Source organism: Arvicola amphibius, chromosome 14, assembly GCF_903992535.2.
Source record: "Arvicola amphibius chromosome 14, mArvAmp1.2, whole genome shotgun sequence".
Taxonomy (NCBI): Eukaryota; Metazoa; Chordata; class Mammalia; order Rodentia; family Cricetidae; genus Arvicola; species Arvicola amphibius.
In genome coordinates, this window is record NC_052060.1 from 14,371,496 (window position 1) to 14,394,916 (window position 23,421).

The following is a 23,421-nucleotide window of genomic DNA, read 5'->3' on the forward strand; positions in this document are numbered from 1 at the left end:
TTATCTATTTTCCATTGAATTTTTTTCCAACACAGGGTTTTTTGTGTACCTCTAGCTAGCTGTCTTGGAGCTCGCTCTGTAGACCTCGCTCTGTAGGCCAGACTGACATCAAGCTCACAGATCCACCTTCTTTGTTTTTTGTTTTTGGTTTTTTTTGTTTGTTTGTTTTGTTTTTTTGTTTTTTCAAATCCACCTTCTGATTAAAGAAGCACTAGAATTAAAGGCATGGACCTCCACTGCCTGGCTGCCACTAGAGTCTTATGACATTTTCAAAACTATGTAGACCATAGGATGATAACTGTTTAATGTATCTGAGAATACTTTTCAGTGTAACCTTTTTGTACTGATCATACTTGTTAACATTATGCTATGTTGCCACAGCTGTTTGTTATGGAGAACGTATTTACCTTGTCATCAGATCCTCAACCTCCTCCTGCAGCCCCTCCTTCACTTTCTTTACCCTTGTCTTCTACCTCATCTGGGACAAAAAAACAAAAGCGGAACCCCATTTACCAGAGATCTGTAAGTCAGGAAAGGAGTGATGCAGTTTGTTGTGCATCCTGTTAAGCATGGCTTATGAGGGCTGCGTGGTCTTGTTGAAGTGCCTACAGACTCACTATAACTTTCTAATCATTTCGTTCACTTTGAATTTCAAAGGTAACTTAGTTTAGGCTGCAGTTCAAACAAAGTCTAAGGGTCGGAAACATTAATACTGCTTGCTTAGAACTTGTTGGAAGTGGAGGATTTCAGAACCTATTTTCACTTAATCTGATTCTTGTGCTTTAATTGAATTGCCAAGTGGCTTTTGTTGGAGAGAACTTAAAGCCTTCTTTAAAGAGAACTTTGAGTCTTCTACCAGAGGATTTTTGGCAAGTGATTCTGTTTCATCCTTGGTAAAATGGGCATAGTATATTATTTTTATGGACTTTTGTGAAAATTGAGTTGATACACTTCAGAACAATGGCTGTGTAAAGAAAATAGAACTTAATTACTAATAGGTGGGCTTTGATTTGCGTATTTTAAGTACCACATATTATTTTAACTGTTTATCGTGTGTGTGTGTTTGTGTTTTTGAGTGTTTGAGCTTGAAACAGGATTTCTGTGTAGCCCTACCTATCCTAGAACTCTATAGACCAGAGTGGCCTGGAACTTAGATTACCTGTGTCTGCCTTCTGAGTGCTGGGATTAAAGGCATGCTCCAGCAAGACCCAGTTTAACTGTTTATCTTGCAACAATTTGGTCTTTGGTGCTGGAGTGACGGCTCAGTGGTTAAGAGTGCTGGCTGTTCTGAGTACCCAGGTTTGATTCCTAGTACTCCCATTGTCTGTTTCCAGGGGATCCAGTGCTCGTCATGAACAGTAGGCGGTATGTGGTGCATAGATATGCTGCAGGCAAAATGCTCATCATGCACATAAAATAAAAAAGAATTTTGCTCATTTGAAGATATAGCCTTTTAGTTCCGTGTTTTCATGTAAGCGAAAATGCTTGTCATAATTTCAGTGAAAGGGACTTTCTAAAACCGAGTGTAAAGACTTGGAGATGGTGCTTCTGTGCTAAATTACTCAGCTAGCCTTTACTAGGTTCTTTTTTCCATTTTTATTCTTCTTTTAAACTTATAATTTTATGATTTATGAAATACCCAAGGTATTTGACCTAAGCAGATTCCATTGTATTGTAGTTGCTCTGTTTTTCACTGAAGAATGTTTTTTTTTTACTTTATCAGATCATAGAATTGATTATAGAAACAGATGACATTATTTAGAAATGTCGTTAGTGTCTGGGTACTGCTTGGTTTCTTAGTAGGGAAAAGGTCTTGAGTGCTTAGGAATTAACATTGTTAGACAACTCTTGGCTGGGGATTTTTTTATTAGAGTTTTTGAGTCAATTTTTTCAATTATTTTTTTTTTTGCAAGGACTTGAGCATGCATTGTGCCACATTTTTTTTTAGTTTGAATAAATCATAGAATAGAAAGTTTATTTTATTGTGTTAATCTCTACTAACTATGAATTCAACCTGCATGGTTTACTAGTGTGAAGATACCTACTTTAATATAAACATAGGTGTTAATAAATTTTAGGTAACCAGGTTTTTTTATGTTGATTCTTTTGTTCTATAATTGTTTCAGAAATTGAAAGTTAATATTAAAGTTAATATCGTTGCTTTACCTTAGTATTAAGCTGAAGAAATTGTTTGATTTTTTTTTATAAGTGAGAATTTGTGACAGCAATTACTTAAAATAAGTTTCTTCTGAAATGTTAACTAAATATTTCAGTAGTAAAAGTCTATAAGTTAAATTTTTTAAAAAATCTTTTAACTTTTTTTTTTTTAACCTTTCTATAAAAGGAAAAGATCTTTTAATCAGATTTAGAATGCTATGGATATTATGGACAGATCTGTATATATTGAGTGGCTTGTTTGTTTTGTTTGTGGTTTTGTTTTCTTTTTAAAACAGATGAGCTTTGATCCAAACCTTCTCCACAACAATGGACACAATGGGTACCCCAATGGTACTTCTGCAGCACTGCGCGAAACTGGGGTTATTGAGAAACTGTTGACCTCCTACGGATTTATTCAGTGTTCAGAACGGCAAGCCAGACTTTTCTTCCACTGCTCACAATATAATGGCAACCTCCAGGATTTAAAAGTAGGAGGTAACCTGTTAGCTCATCTTTTAATGCACTATTGCATGTATGCTAGTTTCTGACGCAGCTTTCCAGTGTGTTATAAGCCACAGAAGATGGAACATTTTAGTTGTGCTTACTGAAACGTATATCCTAATTTTTATTGTGGTAGTGTCTTTTTGAGATCTGGAAGACTTTACTGGTAAAAAGATATTTGAGTATTTTTTACTGTAGATACTTGGAAGATTTAAAGGGATGAAGTTACATGGTTTCTGTTTCTTTAAAAAAAAAAAAAAAAAAGGTCAGGCTGGAAAGGCCACAGCAGTTATGACTACTTTCTGCTCTTACACAGGACCTGCATTTAGTTTCTAGCACCCCCACCTCAGCTCATATTCCAGTTCCAGGGGATCTGATGGTTTCTTCTGGCCTCTGGGCAACAGGCACAAAATTCAGTAGTCTATATGTGTACATGCAGGCAGAACTCTCATACACATAAAAAAAAATCTTTGTGAAAAATCTTTAAACAATGACTAACATGAAGATTTGGTGTACTGGGTACTGAAGATTCGTGCTATTTTGCATTATTTTGTTTAATCCTCTAATCAGTCTTGTGTGTTAGAAATTATTCTTATTTTATAGATAAGGAAGCTGAAGTATAGAGAAGTTAAAATAAGTTTCCAAATATTGTAATCTTGTATTATCTCATTTGTAATGTGTCCAAATGCCATGGAAACTAGGACTGATTCTCTCGGTCTAAGGCAGTGACTCTGAAATGCTCGTGTGTATCAGTCCCTTGGAAGGCTGGCTAAAATACATATTGCTGTACTTGATCCCCAGAGTTTGTCTTTGCCTAGGTCTGAAGTGAGGCTCAAGAATTTGCATGTCTCCTAAGCGCCCAGGTAATGTTGATGCTTCTGGCCTAGGAACCACGCTTTGAGAACCAATGGTCTAAGGCAGCTCATACTTTAAAGTAGAATTCAGAAGCAGAATGCCATTTTTCGAGCATAGTCCAACAAACATAACACATTCTTTATTTTAGATGATGTTGAATTTGAAGTATCATCTGACCGGCGGACTGGGAAACCTATTGCTATTAAATTGGTGAAGATAAAACCAGAAATACATCCTGAAGAACGAATGAATGGACAAGTTAGTGACTTTGATATTTTGTGTTTCCTTAGGGCCCCATATTTGCATATCTTTCACATTAGAAAGGAAGATTGTCCCCTGCCTCCTCAGTTTGCACGAAGAGAGAGCTCTAGTATATAAAGATAATTTAAAATTAGATCAGAAGCACAGGCGTTTCTTGACTTGAAATAAAAACATGGTCAAGACTCATTTGGGTTTTATATATAACCCTATGTCTTTACTTACAGTCAATTTGTATACTGTAAGTTTGAAACTTGGCAGCATGACATCCTCTTGTGGATCATATTAAAATGCATCCCTGTGTATAGTATAGAGGATTTTAGAACTCATTTTATATTGCAGTGCTGCTCCTGAAATGATTAGCAATGGAAATTTTTTTTTTTTTGACTGGTAGGTTGTGTGCGCTGTTCCTCACAACTTAGAGAGTAAATCTCCAGCTGCCCCGGGTCAGAGTCCAACAGGGAGTGTATGCTACGAACGTAATGGGGTAAACTTGTGTATTTTTCTTAAACCTTTGCCTGATCCATCATGTGATCTATAAGCGTACTTTAAAATTCAAAGTAGAAAACGTAAGCTAGTTGCTAAAATCATTTTTAAAGTTGGTTTTAAGAGGCTTCAAGTGCAGCATAATAAAATTATTTTTAAAGAAAAAATCCATAGGACTTCCAAGTGTGTTAGCTTGCCCAAGTGTGACCTTAGTTAGAACATTAAGGTAAAATGCTCCTTTAAATCACTTTTTGGTGGGGAGTGGGGGTTTATACTGGTTCCTTTTAAGCACTAACTCCAGTTTTTTTTATTTGGAATGCCTTATGTAAAAATTGGTTTTTTTTGAAATGTAACTACAGTCTTTGGGCAAATGCTTCCACGTGTGTAAGCTTTTTGAACTTGGATTGCTGCTTAGCTGTGGACTCAGAAGTCATCAGCACCATGGAGGGGGAAGTGTGTTTATGAATAAGACAACTGTCATATAATTTTAAGAACTTTGGCTTTAAAATGCCAGTGTAAGAAGTATTTAAGTAAATCACATTGTACAGTGAACACGCATCCTGCTGGGATAATAATAATAATTTGTTAATTCACAGGAAGTGTTTTATCTGACTTACACCTCTGAAGACGTGGAAGGGAATGTTCAGCTGGAAACTGGAGATAAAATTAACTTTGTAATTGATAACAATAAACAGTAAGTTCTCGTCAATGTTTTCCTAACCTAAATGACTTTTTGGTTTACATTAAATTTGAAGTGAGAGCCAGGTGTGATGGTGTGCCCTCTTGATAGTCCTAACACTTGGGAAGTAGAGGCAGGCAGGATCAGGGGTTCTAGACCAGGCTGAACAATGTTAGATCCTATTTTAAATACCTAAATTTGAGGAGATAGGAGAAATCTAAAATGATTTAAGTGTCTGTCAAACCTGGGTACTTTGAAGATTTTTATTCAGCACCTGAAGCCTTAAAGGTCTTTAAATATTCTGTAACCAAGCATTAGAATATAAAGGTAATTGAAACATTCTTTTTTTATTTACAGTTATGATTTATTCCTCCAATTGTCTTGTTTTCCTCCATCCTCAGATAACAATAGTTTTACAAGTTAAATACTCTCAACTTTTGGGGTGGTTTTTTGTTTGGTTGGTTGGTTGGTTGGTTTTTTTTTTTTTTTTTTTTTTTTTTTTTTTTTTTTTTGGTTTTGGAGTCAGGTTTTCTCTGTAGCTTTGGAGCCTGACCTGGAACTCACACTATAGACCAGGCTGGCCTTGAACTTACAGAGATCTACCTGTTTCTGCCTCCTGAGTTGTAGGATTAAAGGCAGATAGCTACCTTCTGGCTCAAAGCATTGTCATTTTCAGGGAACTACCTACTCAGTGAAGATTTTTGAAGACAAGCCAATACTTAAGATTAGTTTTGAGAGAACAATGAAAAGTCATAAAAAATGAGGAAAACTGTGATCAGAGATATATATGACAATTTGGGGGAAATGGCTAGAAGTTTGAATTAGCTGTGTTGGTTGGATTGTAGGCATATGAGATAAGCTTCATGATCCTTGAAAGAATTGGAGGAAATAGATTATTAGGGTTGTGTAAGTGCTAGAGATAGTAGGCTCTTGGATGCTCTAGACTAGTAGTGACTTAAGTTAGAATGGAAGATAAAGATCAGCCAGGGATTTGGATATGAATGTCAAAGTACATGGGGTCAGAAACTAGATGCTATTTCTTTCTTATCTGGTTTAAGAGGCAGATGGTAGACTAAGAAGGAGTAATTGAACACTATATGGATCATAGTTGTTAGAATGCTAAAAATGGAAACTGGGTTGTGGTTTTCTATTATTAATTTTAGACCAAGCATCTTAATTAAATATGAAGTACAATACCAAAGAATGGATATGCCATGGGAGAGTTTCAGAAGGGCCACTGATAATTTTATCATTAATAATTTATCTATGTCAAAGATTTGTACTAAATAATTTTTTTTTTGCCTAGTACTTTCATATTTGAGAATGGGTCCTTTGTTTCTTGTGGAACACACTATGTAGACTAGGCTGGCCTCAAACTCACACACATCCTCCTGCCTCTGCTTCCTGAGTGCTAGGATTAAAGATGAGCACCACCATGTCTGGATATTTATTTAATGTGTATGTGTGTGTACTGCATGCATACAGTGCCTCATGAAGCCAGAAGAAGGCAACTCCTGACTGGAGTTTACAGGTGGTTGTGAGCCACATCCATGCCCCACATGGGTGCTAGGTATTAATCCCATGCCCTCTGAAAGAAGCAGCAAGCACTTTTAACTTCTGAGCAATTTCTCCAGCCCTTCATTTAGTCCTCAAAAAAACATTACTTCAGTTACTTGTCTCAATTTAGATAGTTGCTCTTCTATTACGACATTGACCCCCCAGCGATACTATTGTGTCTTAAACAATTTATTCTATCTTTGAAATTAACTTGAGTTTATATTGCTATTGTTTTGTTCAGAGATTTGGGCAGTGTAGCAACATGTGGTGTTTTCAGTTCTTTTTTTGTTATTAATTTTTTTATTTTATTTTATTTTTTGGTTTTTATGCGACAGGGTTTCTCTGTAGCATTGGAGCCTGTCCTGGAACTAGTTCTTGTAGGCCAGGTTGGCCTTGAACTCACAGAGATCTGCCTGCCTCTGCCTCCCGAGTGCTGGGATTAAAGGCATGCGCCACCACCGGCCAGTGTGTTTTCAGTTCTTTAATAGGGTGAATATCATTTTCAAAATATGGCAAAGTGTCCTGTCTCTTGGAGGTCATGAACAAGTTAGTGGTATGTGCCTTTAATCCCAGCACTCAGGTGACAGAGATAGGATGATCTCTTTGAGGCCAGCCTGGTCTACATAGTCAGTTCTAGGACAGCCAGGGAGGGCTACGTGGAGAAACCGTCTCAAAAAAAAAAAAAAAAAAAAAAAAACCAGAAAAGATTAAGGAATAGCTACTAAATTTATCACTTACTGATATTGTCATGCTTACCTGGCTATAAAACTAGAGTTTTCACCTTTGATGGTATTCAAGTTTGTCTTTGTTTCAGTTCTTCTGTTAGGATTGCCAAGTAGAGTAGCACATCACATACCCAAGTAAAAGTTGTATTTTTAAGTTTAAAAAAAATACTTCACAAATTCATGAAAAAAATCCCATGAATTTTGAGTTAGATGTAGAGCTTGAGCAGTTTTTTTTTCCATATAGAAGTGTCAGATATCATAAACCTTAAATATCTTTTTAATAGTAACAGAAAATTTAAGACTTAGAAAAATGGTTTTTTTTTTTTTTTGGTTTTTTTTTTTTTTTTTTTGACTCACTAGTTTGTAACCAACTCAAATAATACACCCGTTTTGATTTCTCTCTCTTCTCCAGCACTGGTGCTGTAAGTGCTCGTAACATTATGCTTTTGAAAAAGAAACAAGCTCGCTGTCAAGGAGTAGTTTGTGCCATGAAGGTAAATGTTGATAAAGTTGACAGTTTTAGATTTGCTGTTTTGTTTTTGAACTGCTTTTAAGCTTTGTACTACAAACCCGAACCCACTTGGTGTTCCTGTCTTCCAGTTTAAGATTTATTCCTCATTAACTTTAACTGAATTTTATAAACTTCTTGATTGCTAGTTCTCTAAGTTCTAGTAAAGGTAGACTTTACCAAGTTATACTATTTGAACTATACTATAATCTTATGATAAAGTTTACTGATTTTTTTTTAAGTTGTTATCATGCATTTGTATATTGATTGGTAATTAATGTTCATGTGTTTGGGGGCTGCTTTTTGCTTTAGGAGGCGTTTGGCTTTATTGAAAGAGGTGATGTGGTAAAAGAGATATTCTTTCACTATAGTGAATTTAAAGGTGACCTAGAAACCTTACAGCCTGGAGATGATGTGGAATTCACAATCAAGGACAGAAATGTAAGATGGTTCATTCACTAACTTGATCATGGGCCTTTTACTATTAATTAGGAAGCACTTAAAATTATGTGACCCCCTGCCCATTCCACCCTCTTGATTTAGGGTAAAGAAGTTGCAACAGATGTCAGACTATTGCCTCAAGGGACAGTCATTTTCGAAGATATTAGTATTGAACATTTTGAAGGAACTGTAACCAAAGTTATCCCAAAAGTACCCAGTAAAAACCAGGTGAGTTGTCTTTATTGGAAGACTCTTCAGTGACCAGTCAGTAGTATAGTATTTACTATATATTTATAGTAATTTAGTATTGCCCTAAAATTGTAGTCTGCTTGGTAAATTTTGTGTAGGGAAGTATAAAAAAGTAAAAACCTAAATAGATTCTAAGGCTATCGCTCAATGGCAGAGGGGCTGTCTTATCATGCACCGAGTCCCCAAGTGCTACAGAAAGAAAAGACAAACTAATAAATGACATACTGATGGGTGTGGTTTTTTTCTGAGTGATTAACAAAGGTCCTTACAATATTATATTGGACTGCATTTGCTTCTTCTCCATTTACCCCTCTAAAAGCCATTTGTTAATTTGTTGGGAGGTAGAGTGAGAGGTGTCATTGCTGGGCAAATGTGGCTATAAAAGGCTAAAAAGTGTTTTACCCAAACATTCCTTGGTATCGTAGTGCAGTCTTAACTGCAGTGTTTAATTTTATGGTTGTTATGGGACCTTAGACCATGAAACTTTGTTATTGGGCTTCATATTGTCAGCAGTTTTTTTCCTTCAGGGTACTATATTACAAGCTATTTACCATGTGTTCTTCTTGTTTGACTTAGAGCTAAAAAGGATGAGAAATCTCCAGCTAAAATCGTTTTTCCTTCTCATCAGAATGACCCATTGCCAGGACGAATCAAAGTTGACTTTGTGATTCCTAAAGAACTTCCCTTTGGAGACAAAGACACAAAATCCAAAGTGACCCTGCTGGAAGGTGACCATGTTAGGTTTAATATTTCAACAGACCGACGTGACAAATTAGAACGAGCAACCAACATAGAGGTTCTATCAAATACATTTCAGTTCACTAATGAAGCCAGAGAAATGGTAAGTGTTTAGTATTTTTGGGTTGTTGTCTAACATTGAGGGTTTAGTGATGGATTTTGATTGACAGTATTAGCTGGGAACCTCTTAGGCTGATGATATAGCGAATAAAGGTGCTTGCTTCCAAGTGTGACAGCCCACGTTCAAGCCACAGTATGCATGTGATGAAAGGAGAGAGCCAGTTCCTGTAAGTTGTTAGAGGAACGAGTGTGAGCTAATAACTACCTTATTAAGTAGTTAAGAATTATACATGAATTAGTCTGGGTCTTTTTCTTACTCTTAGTTATCTTAGAAATGTATATAAATTAAGTTTAGATTGGAAATGTGAATGATTGCTAATATAATATGAATAAGACTTCAAGAAGTATATTTTCTTAAGATTTCCTCTGTGATGTTTAGTAAGCACTAGGTTAAACAATGCTAAATAGAGCTTGTTTCTCTTATGATAATGTTTATATATTCTTTTTAATAAATATATGTCTAGGAATGGTGTGTGCCTGACAATGTTACCCAAGTATATCTTAAAAACATTCTGTGGACTGACTTTTCGCAGATAGTTTGTAATTAGTATTGTTTGGGATCATAACATCAGTAGCATGTCTCAGTGTTGTCAATAAAAACATAGTTTTTGTAAGTTCCTTATTTATTAAGACAAGATTTCTCTAGAGTCCTGAAACTGTAGACCAGGTAGGCCTTGAACTTACATAGCTCTACCTGCCTCTGCCTCCCTAGTACTAGGATTAAATGTATATGTCTCCACAGTCCTGGCCCTTGCCTTTTTTTTTTTATAACTTGTTTTATGTGTATGAGAGTTTTTCTTGCATGTATGTGTGTATGTATGTATGTACTGTATGTGCCTGGTACATATAGAGGACAGAAGAGGGCATCAGATTTCCTGGAATTGGAGTTACAGGTGGTTGTAAATTGCTGTGTAAATCCCTGGGATCAAACCTGAGTCCTACACATGAACATTAAGCCCTCTTTCCAAATTTAGGTTTCTCGGTTGGAATCTCTTTTATGCTTTATGCTATAAAGTATATATCCTGGTTACCATTAGGAGTTTGATAAGGATTAAATATCAAAGTTTTCATATCATATTCTAAGGTAGTATTTATCTGTTTCTGCATAAATAATCAATGTGCAATTAATTGATGGATAAAAATTCATGTTATTTTAGTAAATATGAGCGAGTGCCTTGCATGTTCCAAGTTCTGTGGATACAGTGGTACACAAAGCCTGCGTTTTATATAGGAAAAAAGAAAACACGAGGAAGAAACAAAATAATACATTTTGTTCTTTACATCTTAAGTTCTTTCTGTGTCTAAATTTATACAAGATTTTAAAATAGTAAAAGATTGCTTTTGTCATTCATGACGTATATCAGTAAATATTTGAAATTTTTACGTTACATTGTCATTTGGCTATTTTATGAAATAGGGTGTATGTATAGTTATTTCATAATCTTATAATGTACATTTGTCACAGAGTGGCACCCGGAAATTCTCAAAATTATAAGGGTTAAAATACTCTTTTGAAGGTTGGGCAGGCTCCATTGTGTAGATCAGTAACCCAGATTTGATGTGGGGTTTATAAAAAGATAGTATTTTAAAGAAAAAATAATATGCTGAAATTAGTTTATATATAAATGAAAAAATCCCAAACTGATATAATATTCATATTGGTTTTTTGAAGGAATAAATTAAACTTGATGGTGATTCTGAAATTTTGTTTCTGACAAACTGCATAACCAGTAAAATTGTTATTTGGGTTTCAGGGTGTGATTGCTGCCATGAGAGATGGTTTTGGTTTCATCAAGTGTGTGGATCGTGATGCTCGTATGTTCTTCCACTTCAGTGAGATTCTAGATGGGAATCAGCTCCACATTGCAGATGAAGTAGAATTTACTGTGGTTCCTGTAAGTAGTTGTTGGGGAAGGTGTCTAGGGTTGGTTTTCTGCTGTCTTTTCTGTAATTTTAAAGTTAGTTTTTCTTTTATTTGTAGGATATGCTCTCTGCCCAAAGAAATCATGCTATTAGGATTAAAAAACTTCCCAAGGGCACGGTTTCATTCCATTCCCATTCAGATCATCGTTTTCTGGGCACTGTAGAAAAAGAAGCCACTTTCTCCAATCCTAAAACCACAAGCCCAAATAAAGGCAAAGACAAGGCAAGTGTTATGTGATCCAGTTGGTTTGTATGTCTTCTATCTTTGCTTAGAAACAAATTCAATGCAGTCCACTTAATAAAACATTGTCCCCTTTTTGGAGAGGGGGAAGATGGGTTTCTCTGTGTCTGGAACTAGCTCTTGTAGCCGAGGCTGGCCTCGAACTCACAGAGTCTGCCTCCTGAGTTCTGGGATTAAAGGTGTGTGCACTACCACCCGCCTAAGATTATCTTCTTTTTAAAAGTCTCTACACACGAGCCATGATGGTACTGGCCTAGGATTCTAACATTTGTCAGGTAGAGACTGGAATATCAGGAGTTCATTCTCAGCTATTTAGAGCATTCAGACAAACTTGGTTTTTAAAATATCTGTAATATTACCATTTCTTAGCTTCAGCATCAACATTTTGCAGGTGGGATGTTTTAGTAGTGTTCTAGTTTCTTCCTAGTATACCAGACAAAATGTCTCCATGAATTGCTAAATGAACTGTGGGAGGCAAAACTGCTTCATTTAAGAACTACTCATCAGAAGTTTCCAAACTGTGTATATCATATTCATGTGTTTGTATTCCCATTGTCATTTATTAACAAGTGTCTTGATTATACAGAAGTCTAAATTCTGCTTTCACAAATATGTTGAGAGTTGTCCAGAATGATTCTTAAGAAGTGTAAAGTTTTCTATAGTCCCAACAGCCTCCCTCCTCCCATAAGTACAAAAGCAAGTTCCTAAGAGTACTCTGAAAAATAACTTGGAAGGTCTGGAATGGTTTTGTTAAGGTATTTGCATTTAATATGTGGAGATAGAATAAAGTGCATTTCTGGCAGAAAAAAAGGTGTAGATAAGAAAAAGGGGGCCGGGCGGTGGTGGCGCAAGCCTTTAATCCCAGCACTCGGGAGGCAGAGGCAGGCGGATCTCTGAGTTCGAGGCCAGCCTGGTCTACAAGAGCTAGTTCCAGGACAGGCTCTAGAAAACTACAGGGAAACCCTGTCTCGAAAAAACCAAAAAAGAAAAAAAGAAAAGAAAAAGGGGGCAGGGAGGTTTTCTTTAGAAAGCAGCAGATAACTCATTTGAAGAAGGTAGATTGTGTGTAGATTTGGTTGAGAGAAGAGCATTGATTGCCAAGTTCAGTGATGAACTTTGGTGTATACTTGAAGATTGTCAATTAGGTAATGACAGTCATGTACTCTAGGACCATGATGCTATTATTATAGCTTTAAATGAGGTAGTCAATTATAAGGTACATGAAAGAGATACCGGAAAAGAAATCATTTTAAAATAGTTACCAAGGGGGCATTGTACTGGTTTGGTACTGTGGTTTATTTTTAACCTTAAGACTTCCTGGTACCTGGAAATAGTTTCTCTAATTCAAATTGCTTATCTGGTAAATAGCTCATGTTTAAGAAATTAATGTATAAATACTTATAAAGAATGCGAATTGCAGAAGAACATAAGTGAACTGGTTTTGATTATGGAATAGCAGTGAGGTGAAATTTAAGGTGTCTAGGCAGTCAGCGGTTTCTGTCATTTCTCACATTTTTTTGGAAGTCGCTTGCACTTCCTGATTACTCAGTTAATATTTCCTTTTTGGGTCTTTGGCGTAATTGAAGACTAAAATAATTTAAAGAGTTTTCCTTCTTTATGAGACTCAAAAAAGAAATTCACTAAAGAAGTGTATAGTGTTTAAGGTTGAGAGATATCAAAAAAAATAGGTTTGGGTGGTAATACAAGTTATGATAGAAAGTAAATTATGTACAAGACTTTGGACTAACCAAGATAGGATGGATAATGAAGTATTTTCTCTGAATTTGTCTAATAAAAATGAATTAGACATTGCTGATGTACTTATTGCCTGTATATATTGCATAGTTATTGTATTTATATAGTTTCCTTATATTACTTAGTCTTTTTTATTGTAGACTAAAAAGGGAAATATGGTGATGTTTTATTTGTGTTTTAACAAATAAAGATTGGAGTACAAAGTTAGCCACACCAGGCAGCCGTACAGTCCAGGCAATGGTGGCATATACCCAATAGCCTCACTAGTTAGCCAAAGAGGCTGAGTGGTGGCGTAAGCCTTTAATCCCAGCACTATATAATATAATATATTATTATATATATTGTAATATATAAGCAGAAACAGCTCAGGGTTTCATTCTGCAGTCGGAGGTTTGGTGGAGAGCTTTGCAGTTTTACAGTTAGTCAAAGGACAGGTTCACCCCTTTGTTTGTTTGAGCCTTGATAGGAACTCCCTAGTGATTTGTCTGCTTTGCTTTTCTCATCTTCAGCTTGCACCCCAACATCTGTCTCTGGGTTTTTACTAATTGTGCTACTGTAGGGAAGACAAATTAATGATGTTGACATTATTCTTAGAGAAATGGTGTTAAACCACAAAAATGATATAGTTTGTTTACAGGTTATATATAAAAATATATGTGTGTAAAAATTGTTAGTGTTGAAATACTAATTTGTGCTAGTTTGTTGTGTTTGGTTTGGTATGGTTTTTCAAGACAGGGTTTCTCTGTAGCTTTGGAGCCTGTCCTGGAACTAGCTCTTGTAGACCAGGCTGGCCTCGAACTCACAGATCTGCCTGCCTTTGCCTCCTTAGTGCTGGTATTAAAGACATGCACCGCCACCACCCAGCTGCTACTTATGAATATTAAAGAGTCTTCTTTATGAGAAGCCTAAGTTCCAGCCAAGAGAAAATTTTTGCAGCATGAAAATGACCTATTCGACTTAATTTTTGATAAGAGTAAAAAGGCTCAGTGATATAAGTAGATTGAGGCAGCTGTAGACAAAGACAGTCATATCTTTTATTCATGTGTTTTATCTTGTATTATTTTGAGAGTCCTGGAATAAATTCCTATCGCTCTGCCAGTTCTTTGTGTTAAGGGTTTCTAAGTTCTGTAGTTAGTTCTTCCATTTTTTTTTGTTATAATTTGTTAGTGTTCTTAAGGATATTTATTTGTATTTTATATTTTTTAGGAGGCGGAAGATGGCATTATTGCTTATGATGACTGTGGGGTGAAACTGACTATTGCTTTTCAAGCCAAGGATGTGGAAGGATCTACTTCTCCTCAGATAGGAGATAAGGCAAGATAATTAATTTATAATTCTTATTTGAAGAAAAGTTCGTGGTTGATCATAAACCCTGATGGATGCTTTACATTTCGTTAAGTTTGGCTAAACATTTTTGTACTTGAAAGGTTTAATGTATAATTAAAACAGAGTCTTGTGAGCTTAAAACATACTGAATACTAGGTTTTTAAATATGAGCTATTTTTAGAGACAGGTGTGGTGCATACACCTGTAATTCTAGCACTCAGTAGGCAAGGTGACAGCCATTGGATACAGTTTAAATATGTCCACAAGAAAACTTAAAGTACTTACTGAAATAGTCCCAGTTTAAATCATGCCAGAGCTTTATACTGCTTGCCTTTTCAGACAGCCTTCTTTTGGAGACAGTAAGAGTAGACATTGAGGAAAAAACTCTGCCTCAAGTCAGTTTTCATAAAGCATTGAGTGTTTTTCTGCAAATTACTCTATTAAAGTAATTACAAAAGAGATCTGGAGTAAAAAGCATAGTTGGGGTTGTTTTAGATTTTGATTTTAGAATTACAGAACTTGACATGGACATGACAATGATACTAATGAGCATCTCTCCCTCCCCCCCCCCCCCCCCTCTCTCTCTCTCTCTCTCTCTCTCTCTCTCTCCCTCCCTCTCTCTCTCTTTAGGTTGAATTTAGTATTAGTGACAAACAGAGGCCTGGACAGCAAATTGCAACTTGTGTGAGACTTTTAGGTCGTAATTCTAACTCCAAAAGGCTCTTAGGTTATGTGGCAACTCTGAAAGATAATTTTGGATTTATTGAAACAGCTAATCATGATAAGGAAATATTTTTCCATTATAGGTAAGGAATGCCTTTTGGGCAGCATGCTATTTCTATTCTTTTGCATTAGAGTTTCTAAAATTTAATCAGTTGATACTTTTTGGTAATTGTAGTTTTTGAGACTCAGTTTTTCTATTTGTAATTATGGCAAGATGTATATAGAAATAGACTTACCTGCCTTTTTTATAATTTCTTCTTCAATAAAAGAATACAGTTTTGTTATAAATATTGGTATGAGAATGATGTGATTTGATATACACAGTTATAGTATATAGTGTAAACTATAGTTGGACCAGAACTAGATAGTTTAGTTTCTATTCAGGTTCTGCCACTTAAATATGTTTTACTTCCATCAAATGAATTAACTTCTTTGTTTCTTTTCATTATCGTAAGCTAGAGATGTAAGGTACCTCATTTTAATAGGTTGAGGTTTTTTTGTTTGTTTTTGTCTAAGGATTTAATGAATCAGTACCTTAAAACTGTGTCCAGTATAAGCAGTTATGGCTATTAGAGTAAAGGCTGCTGGGTGGTTTTTAATCCCAGCACTAGGGAGGGAGGCAGAGGCAGGTGGATCTCTGTGAGTTCGGGGCTAGCCTGGTCTACAGAGTGAGTTCCAGGACAGCCAGGGCTCCACTGAAAAGAGTAAAGCTGCCTGCTGCTGTTGTTTTAGTACTGATGGCCTCCTTTAATGTCACTTTATTTTCCTTTCCCTTTAGTGAATTCTCTGGTGATGTTGATAGCCTGGAACTGGGAGATATGGTTGAATACAGCTTGTCCAAAGGCAAAGGCAATAAAGTCAGTGCTGAGAAAGTAAACAAGACTCACTCAGGTAATGAATTGTGATTCCTATTCATCCTGTGCTTTCACTGAAAGACAGTAAATACGGTGAGAAAGGAGGATAAGGCCTACAACATTCACTCTCTGGTGCTCAGATCATCTCCTTAGCTGTTTGTCAGAGATCCATGTTCTTATCCCTACCTTGGGTTTCTGAATGCTAGACGTGACAGTTTATTTTTGCAAGTTTTTGTGGTTTAGGTAACATTTAAGAGATGGCACTTTGAATTAGAAGGCTGCTGTAGCAGTTTAAAACAGGGTCTTTCACTCTGAAACCTTGGCTGACCTAGAACTGCCTGTGTTGATCAGACTGGCATCAAACTCAAGAGAACCGCTGGCTTTGCCTTGTTAGTGTGTGTGCCACCTACCGGGCTCACATCTGATTTTGGAGTGGGATGGGGAATTATGCATTTCTGATAATTTTTAGGAATTGTTTTGGATATCTTTATTTTTTTAAGGCTCCCTCCTATTTTGTTTTTAAATCCCAGAAATATATATTCTTTATATAAATACATCTTTGCTGTTAGGAAAATAGGCATTCTCCTGATAGACTGCTTTGGAGCATGTAGGTTTAAATGTGTAAATGAAGGCCATTTGAACTGTTTAGAGTCTTTGGTTTGGCAGAGTGATTTCTGTGTTAGGGATGAAACCCAGGGTGTAGCACTTAAGGACAGCTCTGGCATCTCCTATTTTCACACAGCCTAAACTCCATTTTGACTTTATTTAAATTCCCCAAATAATACTTGACCTTGAAACCTAGAGATAGGACAGCTAAGACCATCCATTTTGATTCCACAGATACCTAAGTATGCAGTGTGTTTGATGCACTAGAGATATTGTTGTGAGGGAAAGCAGACAGGTCCTGGTCGTTTATGCTTTTCTTTTCTTTTTTTTTTTCTACCACAAAAAAAATTTTGTGGGTAGAAAATAGAAGTGACAAGAACAAGAATATCTATTGGTTGGTTGGTTGATTTTTACAAGGCAGGGTTTCTCTGTGTAACCCTGACTGTCCTGGAATTCGAGATCCAGCTGCTTTTGCCTTCTGAGTGCTGGGTTTAAAGGTGTGTACCACTATGCCAGGCTCAGAAGATGTGTATAAATAGGAGTATTTGTGATATCTGACAGATTGAGCTATTTACTAAGCTTAGGCATTGTTAATGACATTTTAGAAACATTTATGGTTAAATAATTATTCAAGATATAGAACTGGCTTCAGATTCCCTGTTTCAGTTTTAAGAATTTAGTCAGCTAACTAGTTGATGGTAATTTGCACCTATAATCTCAACTGGGTAAGATCTTGAGTTCTAAGTCAGCCTGAACTACATAATGAGATCATTGTGGAGGAGGGGAAAAATGGGATGGAAAGATGATTCACTGGTTGGAAGCTGCATGCATACTGATGTATGTTCTTTCAAGGGACCTATATTCCCAGCTCCTATCCTATGTAGCCCTCAGTTCTCTATAAACCAGCTTCAGGAGATCTATTGCCCTCTTATAGCATCAGGTACTACAGTCATTGCAGAGATACATAATATATAATTAGAAAAAAAAATTAAAATCCTTGAAAATCTAAATAAAAAACATTCACCTTGTATGCACATTAGACTTGTATTTTTTCCCACTTTTCTTCCATCAGATAGAGTTTAAAATGGCTGAGTGAAAATTACGTGTGCATTTGTTTTGTAGTGAATGGCATTACTGAGGAAGCTAATCCCACCATCTACTCTGGTAAAGTCATTCGTCCTCTGAGAGGTGTTGATCCAACACAGATTGAGTACCAAGGAATGATTGAGATTGTGGAGGAAGGTAAGCACATCCATGACACAGTGAAATCTTCCATGCCTTCTCATGAGCACTTAACAACATTTAAATATTGGATAGGGTTCATTGCATTTGTTCTCTCTCTCTCTCTCTCTCTCTCTCTCTCTCTCTCTCTCTCTCTCATCTTGCTCTCGCTCTCTCGCTCAATTTAGAAAGGTCTCCCTTTCCATGCTTAATTTTATTCTTATACTCCTTGAAAATGAGGTCAGCCTGGATTGAACTGAACAAATGACTACTGTGCTGAATATTTAATGTTGAATGGTGATGATCCACTTTTATTTAATCTACTAGTCATTTAGGTTGGTGCCCATTCAGTTTTATTCAGTTTTATGGATACTTCACTTCCTGAAGTGCTGTTTCTTAGCACCCAGGTATCCACCACTTGACTCTCTCCACTTTTTACTTCTGTAATATTCTCCCCATCTTTAAGCAGTCAAAATTTTGGTTTTTATTTTTTCCTAATCACCACCACACAGAAAGGCCAATTTTATTTTAAAAGTGTGCATCAACTAAGTCTAATAGAAATAGTAGGGAATGGTGCATAATTAGGATAATAGGGTTAAATAATGATGGAGTAGTTGAACATTTCACTCAAATGACTTTTCTCATAAAGAGAAGAAATCCTTGTATGTATCATCTGTAAGTCAGAAAGAATGTAAAATAAAGGTGAACAGTCCATGTATAGAAAGAAAAGAACCTTGATGGCCAGTGCTTTATATATGAGGTTCTTAGTCTGTTTTACATGAAACTCCCCTGTTGCATTTTCTCTCCCCCATCATAACCCTCCAAATAGGAGTTGTCTTTGTGACCCCAATAATGTTCTGTCTGACAAAGGATATGTGGGCTACTAACTTTAACATGCACCCTCTATCAGTTGTCTTTTTGGGGTGGGAGTTTGAGAAAGGATTTCTCTGTGGGATAGTCATAGCTATCTGTAGACGAAGCTGGCCTGCCTTAGACTCACAGAGGTCTCCCTGCCTCTGCCTCCCAGGTGCTTGGATTAAGGCATGCACCACGACTGCCCAGGTTTTTTTTTTTTTTTTTTTTTTTTTTTTTTAAATGGTACTTTTAACTTTTAGTTCAGTTTCTTCATCTTTAAAAAGGCAACAGTATCTTTAGCCTTAGGAGAGTCTATGAAAATTATGACCCATAGAAATGTTAATAAATGATTGTACCTCTTCACTAATTAGTCTGCTGGAATTATTTCAAATATTTGGGTCCTGTGTGTTTTAGGTACTAAAATAATATAAATCTTACTTTATAATTATCAATAGGTTTGCTAGGCATTTCTAGCTCTGAAGTTTGCATATTTCTGATGTTAACTCATTGACTTTGTCTAAATGCTGAGTTAATGAGTTAATCTCTTGCCTTGGTCTTTAGGTCACTTTTTGTTATTGTATAGAACAGGGATAGGGGGCTTGGAGCAGATGATCAAAGAGCCTTTTTTATAACGTCTAAGAGAAAGGAGCCTGGATCATAACAAAGAATTCTGGATGTCAGATTTGTATATTGCTTTACCTATGCTTTGCTAGTTTGCCACCTGGTCAGTATTTTTGGCTGGTTGGTTCATAATGCATTTTAGAAGTTCATCACTTGAGCTTTTAAGGTTTGTTTTTGTTTTGTCATCTGCTTCCATGTTAATCTTTAACATTTAAGATTCCTGTTAAGTTTTAAGGCAAAACTTTTCACGTTTAAAAAATTAAAAGGTTCCAAAATGCATTTTTAGTGTGTATACTTAGACTTTATGCCACTTTGTTTACAGGGGATATGAAAGGTGAAGTGTATCCATTTGGCATAGTTGGGATGGCCAACAAAGGAGATTGCCTACAGAAAGGGGAGAGTGTTAAGTTCCAGTTGTGTGTCCTTGGCCAAAATGCACAAACTATGGCCTACAACATCACACCCCTTCGTAGGGCCACTGTGGAGTGTGTGAAAGATCAGGTAAGTAAATGCTAACTATGCCTCTGGATCTGCAGCTATCCTTTGATATGTTGATAAAGAAACGCCTCCTTCCCTCATCTCATGGCGCTCTTAAGTGCCTGACTGGTGCCTGACTCATGTAGTTTTTATTTGGACTTTATTGTTTTGGGAGGAAGACAGGGAGGAAAAGTGACAGCATTATTAGCAAGGAGAAAATAAGAGTGATTATTAATAATTGCTGTCACTCTCTGAGGACTATCTTAGTCATGCTTGTAATAAGATGAATGACAATCATTTCAAAGTTGTAACTCATGAATTCTACAATACACCCAGCTGAATTTGGCTCATCAGTATTAATGCCATGTTTTATAATTAATTAAAGTTAGCTTTACCTTTCAAAAAAGAAGTGTTTTCCTTTCTCTAGTATGTCTTCTCCATTGTAAATTTTGTGTATGTGTGTTTTCTTATTCTAGTTTGGCTTTATTAACTATGAAGTAGGAGATAGCAAGAAGCTCTTTTTTCACGTGAAAGAAGTTCAGGATGGCATTGAGCTACAGGCAGGAGATGAGGTGGAATTCTCAGTGATTCTTAATCAGCGTACTGGGAAATGCAGTGCCTGTAATGTTTGGCGAGTCTGGTGAGTTTATTTACTGTGGTTGGATTAGTAACTGTGCTGAGTTTATTCCCCTAATTTGTTTAATAGTATGTACTTTGCCAGATTTCTTGCCTTTTCCAATCTGTCTGTTTGGGTTTATTAGGTATATTCCACTTTTACCTCTATCTAATATTATCTTTTTTACCTTAGTCATTGGCTTGAGACAGGTCTCAACTTTATATATTCATGACTAACTTTGAGCTTGCTTACACATGCCATCTGCCATGTCCATTTTTCTACCTTTAGTATTCATTGTATGACCTTGAGTCTTACAGACCTGACCTGAGAACACACTTGGGTACTGTAATGTTTTAGCACTGAATGTGCTGGTCTTCAATATTAGAAGGTTATATAATTCTTTTTTTTAAAGATTTATTTATTAATTATGTATACAGTATTCTCAGTATTCTGTCTACATGCATACCTGCAGGCCAGAAGAGGGCACCAATCTTATTACAGATGTTTGTGAGCCACCATGTGGTTGCTGGGAATTGAACTCAGGACCTTTGGAAGAGCAAGCAGCGCTCTTAACCACTGAGCCATCTCTCCAGCCCCATAATTCTTGTTTTTAAGAAATTCAGCTAATTAACTATTTTCTGTCAAGTTATTTCTAGGCCTTGTGCTACTTAAATGTCTAATTTTTATACCTTAGTCATCATGGTTCATGCTATTAGGATTTGTAGCCTCAACATTGTTCCTTTTAAAGGTAGGAATCTAGAACTGTTAATGTTAGACTTTTAAAGATTTTCCATGTTACCTTGTTTTATGTTATCTATGTAATTAGTCTTTCTGCAGACAAGTCTAGGGTCTCACTGAAACAATTCTTCACAGCATTTGTCTGGTTGCAGCTGAGCTGGGAAAAGTTATTATAAAACCAAACTTGTCTGTCTTGTCTTGCTAGCTGTCAAGTTGAGTCAAGAGTCCCCCTCGTTAAAAGTGAGTCATTTGGGTAGGACACCTTCCAGATGATTGCCTTCTTCCCAGCAATTGGTTTTTCTCACTTTCACACTTACAGTGAAGGCCCCAAAGCTGTTGCAGCTCCTCGACCTGATCGATTGGTCAATCGCTTGAAGAATATCACCCTGGATGATGCTAGCGCTCCTCGTCTAATGGTTCTTCGTCAGCCGAGGGGGCCAGATAACTCCATGGTATGATTTCTTTGGGGATTCGAGGGAGGTCAGCTTATTACTAGTTAGGGTTCCCAGACACATTGATTCATCCCTAATAGATACTTTGTGTAAGATCCTTTTTTTTTTTTTTTTCTTTTTGAGGAAGGGGCATATGCAGATAAGTGGCCTTAAACTCCCCACTCTACCTTTGCTTTACCCATGGTAGGATTACAGGTGTATGCTATCACACCAAGAATCACATTTCTTGCTTTCAGGCCTACTCCATAAGTTTTTTACTCTTAGGAGAGAAATTGTAGTAGATATAAAAATTTAAAATAGTATTTTCATATTTTGTTAGGATTATGTCTTGTGATTGTTATACACTCAAATCATTAGCTGTTTTATTTCTTCACAGGGATTTGGTGCAGAAAGAAAGATCCGTCAAGCTGGTGTCATTGACTAACCACACCCACAAAGCACATCATTAATCCACTATGGTCAACTTGGGGGGATTCTGGTGAAGGGTTCTGAATATCTTTCTCTTCATCCCTCCTAAAATCTGGAATACTTATTCTATTGAGCTATTACACCAGTTTTAACACCTTCCTCGTGTTATGTTTAAAAAAATAAATAAATTTAAGAAACCATTTTAAAATTATGCACAGTTGCAGCCTGGGAAACTTAAGGTGGCGCCTTATAGTATCAATTTAGGAGCTTTATTTGGTGCATTTAACGCAACTGGTAATTGCAATTCCACTTGGCCTGTGTAATGAACAGACTGTTACCTTGTTGGCCCTATGAAGTTCTGCACTCCAGTCAGTATGCTCTACCTTCATTACTTAGCTCAGCCGCATTCTTCTCCTTTTCCTTCCTGTTCATTATGCTTTAATTCTGAGGACCATATGAAGGTAGACTATATTACCTTTAAAAATTGCAAAAATTTATATAGCAAACGATTTTCTTAAGTTGATGGCCAAATGTTAAAATGTTATTTTCATATCATTTATAATCTTGTCACAATCCACTTAACGAGTTTGATTACATTTCAGTGAAAATTATCTTCCAGAATAGTTTTTTTTTCCTGGGATGGGGTAGGGGGGGTAAATAACTTTACTACAATTAGTATGTATGGTGCAGAATTTCATGCAAATGAAGTGTGCCAGCAGTGTGATAATTTAAACGTATTTAAACAAAAGACGAATGCACAAAATTGCTGCTGCTTAGATCACTGCAGCTTCTAGGACCCAGTTTCTTTTACTGATTTCAAAACAAAACAAAAAAATAAAAAAGTTGTGCCTGAAATGAATCTTGTTTTTTTTATAAGTAGCCCCCTGGATCCAATGTCCTGTTGAATACAGGCACTTGATCCTTGGTGCAGCTTCTGTTCAACTTTGTATCACGGGAATGGATTGGCCTGATTTCTTGGCCCTCGTCTTGAATTGGCCCCAAACAGGGTCTCTGGCTAGTGGAGTGAAGGCTTTTTGTCTAAAGGTGACAAGAGTCAGCTCAGGGGTTGTGGGGGAGGGCACTTTCATCTTCCCCGTTGTCATTTGAGTATTTGATCTCTGGGTAAAGAGGCCATTTATCTTTGTAAACACAAAACATTTTTGCTTTCTCCGTTTTTCTGTTAATGGCGAAAGAATGGAAGCGAATAAAGTTTTACTGATTTTTGAGACACTAGCACCCAGTGCTTTCATTATTGAAACCGGGGTGGGAGGGACGGGACTGGGTGCGGCCAGCCACAAGACTCCTAGGTCGCAGGCCCACGTGGCCAGGGC

General features: G+C 36.5%; 1 protein-coding gene across 3 annotated transcripts in view; it reads left to right on the plus strand.

Moving 5' to 3' along the window:
* Csde1 (cold shock domain containing E1) overlaps positions 1–23,323 on the plus strand; it is a 40,990-nt gene extending 17,667 nt beyond the window's left edge. For 2 of the 3 annotated variants that reach the window (XM_038312130.2, XM_038312131.2), the window contains 18 exons: positions 2,454–2,652; positions 3,662–3,771; positions 4,166–4,258; positions 4,854–4,951; positions 7,631–7,712; positions 8,039–8,167; positions 8,270–8,395; positions 9,045–9,257; positions 11,029–11,169; positions 11,256–11,420; positions 14,400–14,507; positions 15,150–15,325; positions 16,021–16,133; positions 17,825–17,944; positions 19,722–19,900; positions 20,353–20,516; positions 21,550–21,682; positions 22,059–23,323. In XM_038312130.2, coding sequence (XP_038168058.1) covers positions 2,454–2,652; positions 3,662–3,771; positions 4,166–4,258; positions 4,854–4,951; positions 7,631–7,712; positions 8,039–8,167; positions 8,270–8,395; positions 9,045–9,257; positions 11,029–11,169; positions 11,256–11,420; positions 14,400–14,507; positions 15,150–15,325; positions 16,021–16,133; positions 17,825–17,944; positions 19,722–19,900; positions 20,353–20,516; positions 21,550–21,682; positions 22,059–22,106 — 2,397 coding nt within the window. In that variant the 3' untranslated portion in view covers positions 22,107–23,323. The remainder of the gene's footprint in view (positions 1–2,453; positions 2,653–3,661; positions 3,772–4,165; positions 4,259–4,853; positions 4,952–7,630; positions 7,713–8,038; positions 8,168–8,269; positions 8,396–9,044; positions 9,258–11,028; positions 11,170–11,255; positions 11,421–14,399; positions 14,508–15,149; positions 15,326–16,020; positions 16,134–17,824; positions 17,945–19,721; positions 19,901–20,352; positions 20,517–21,549; positions 21,683–22,058) is intronic. The other variant, XM_038312132.2, reaches the window with a different exon arrangement.
* The last annotated feature ends 98 nt before the right edge of the window (positions 23,324–23,421 follow it).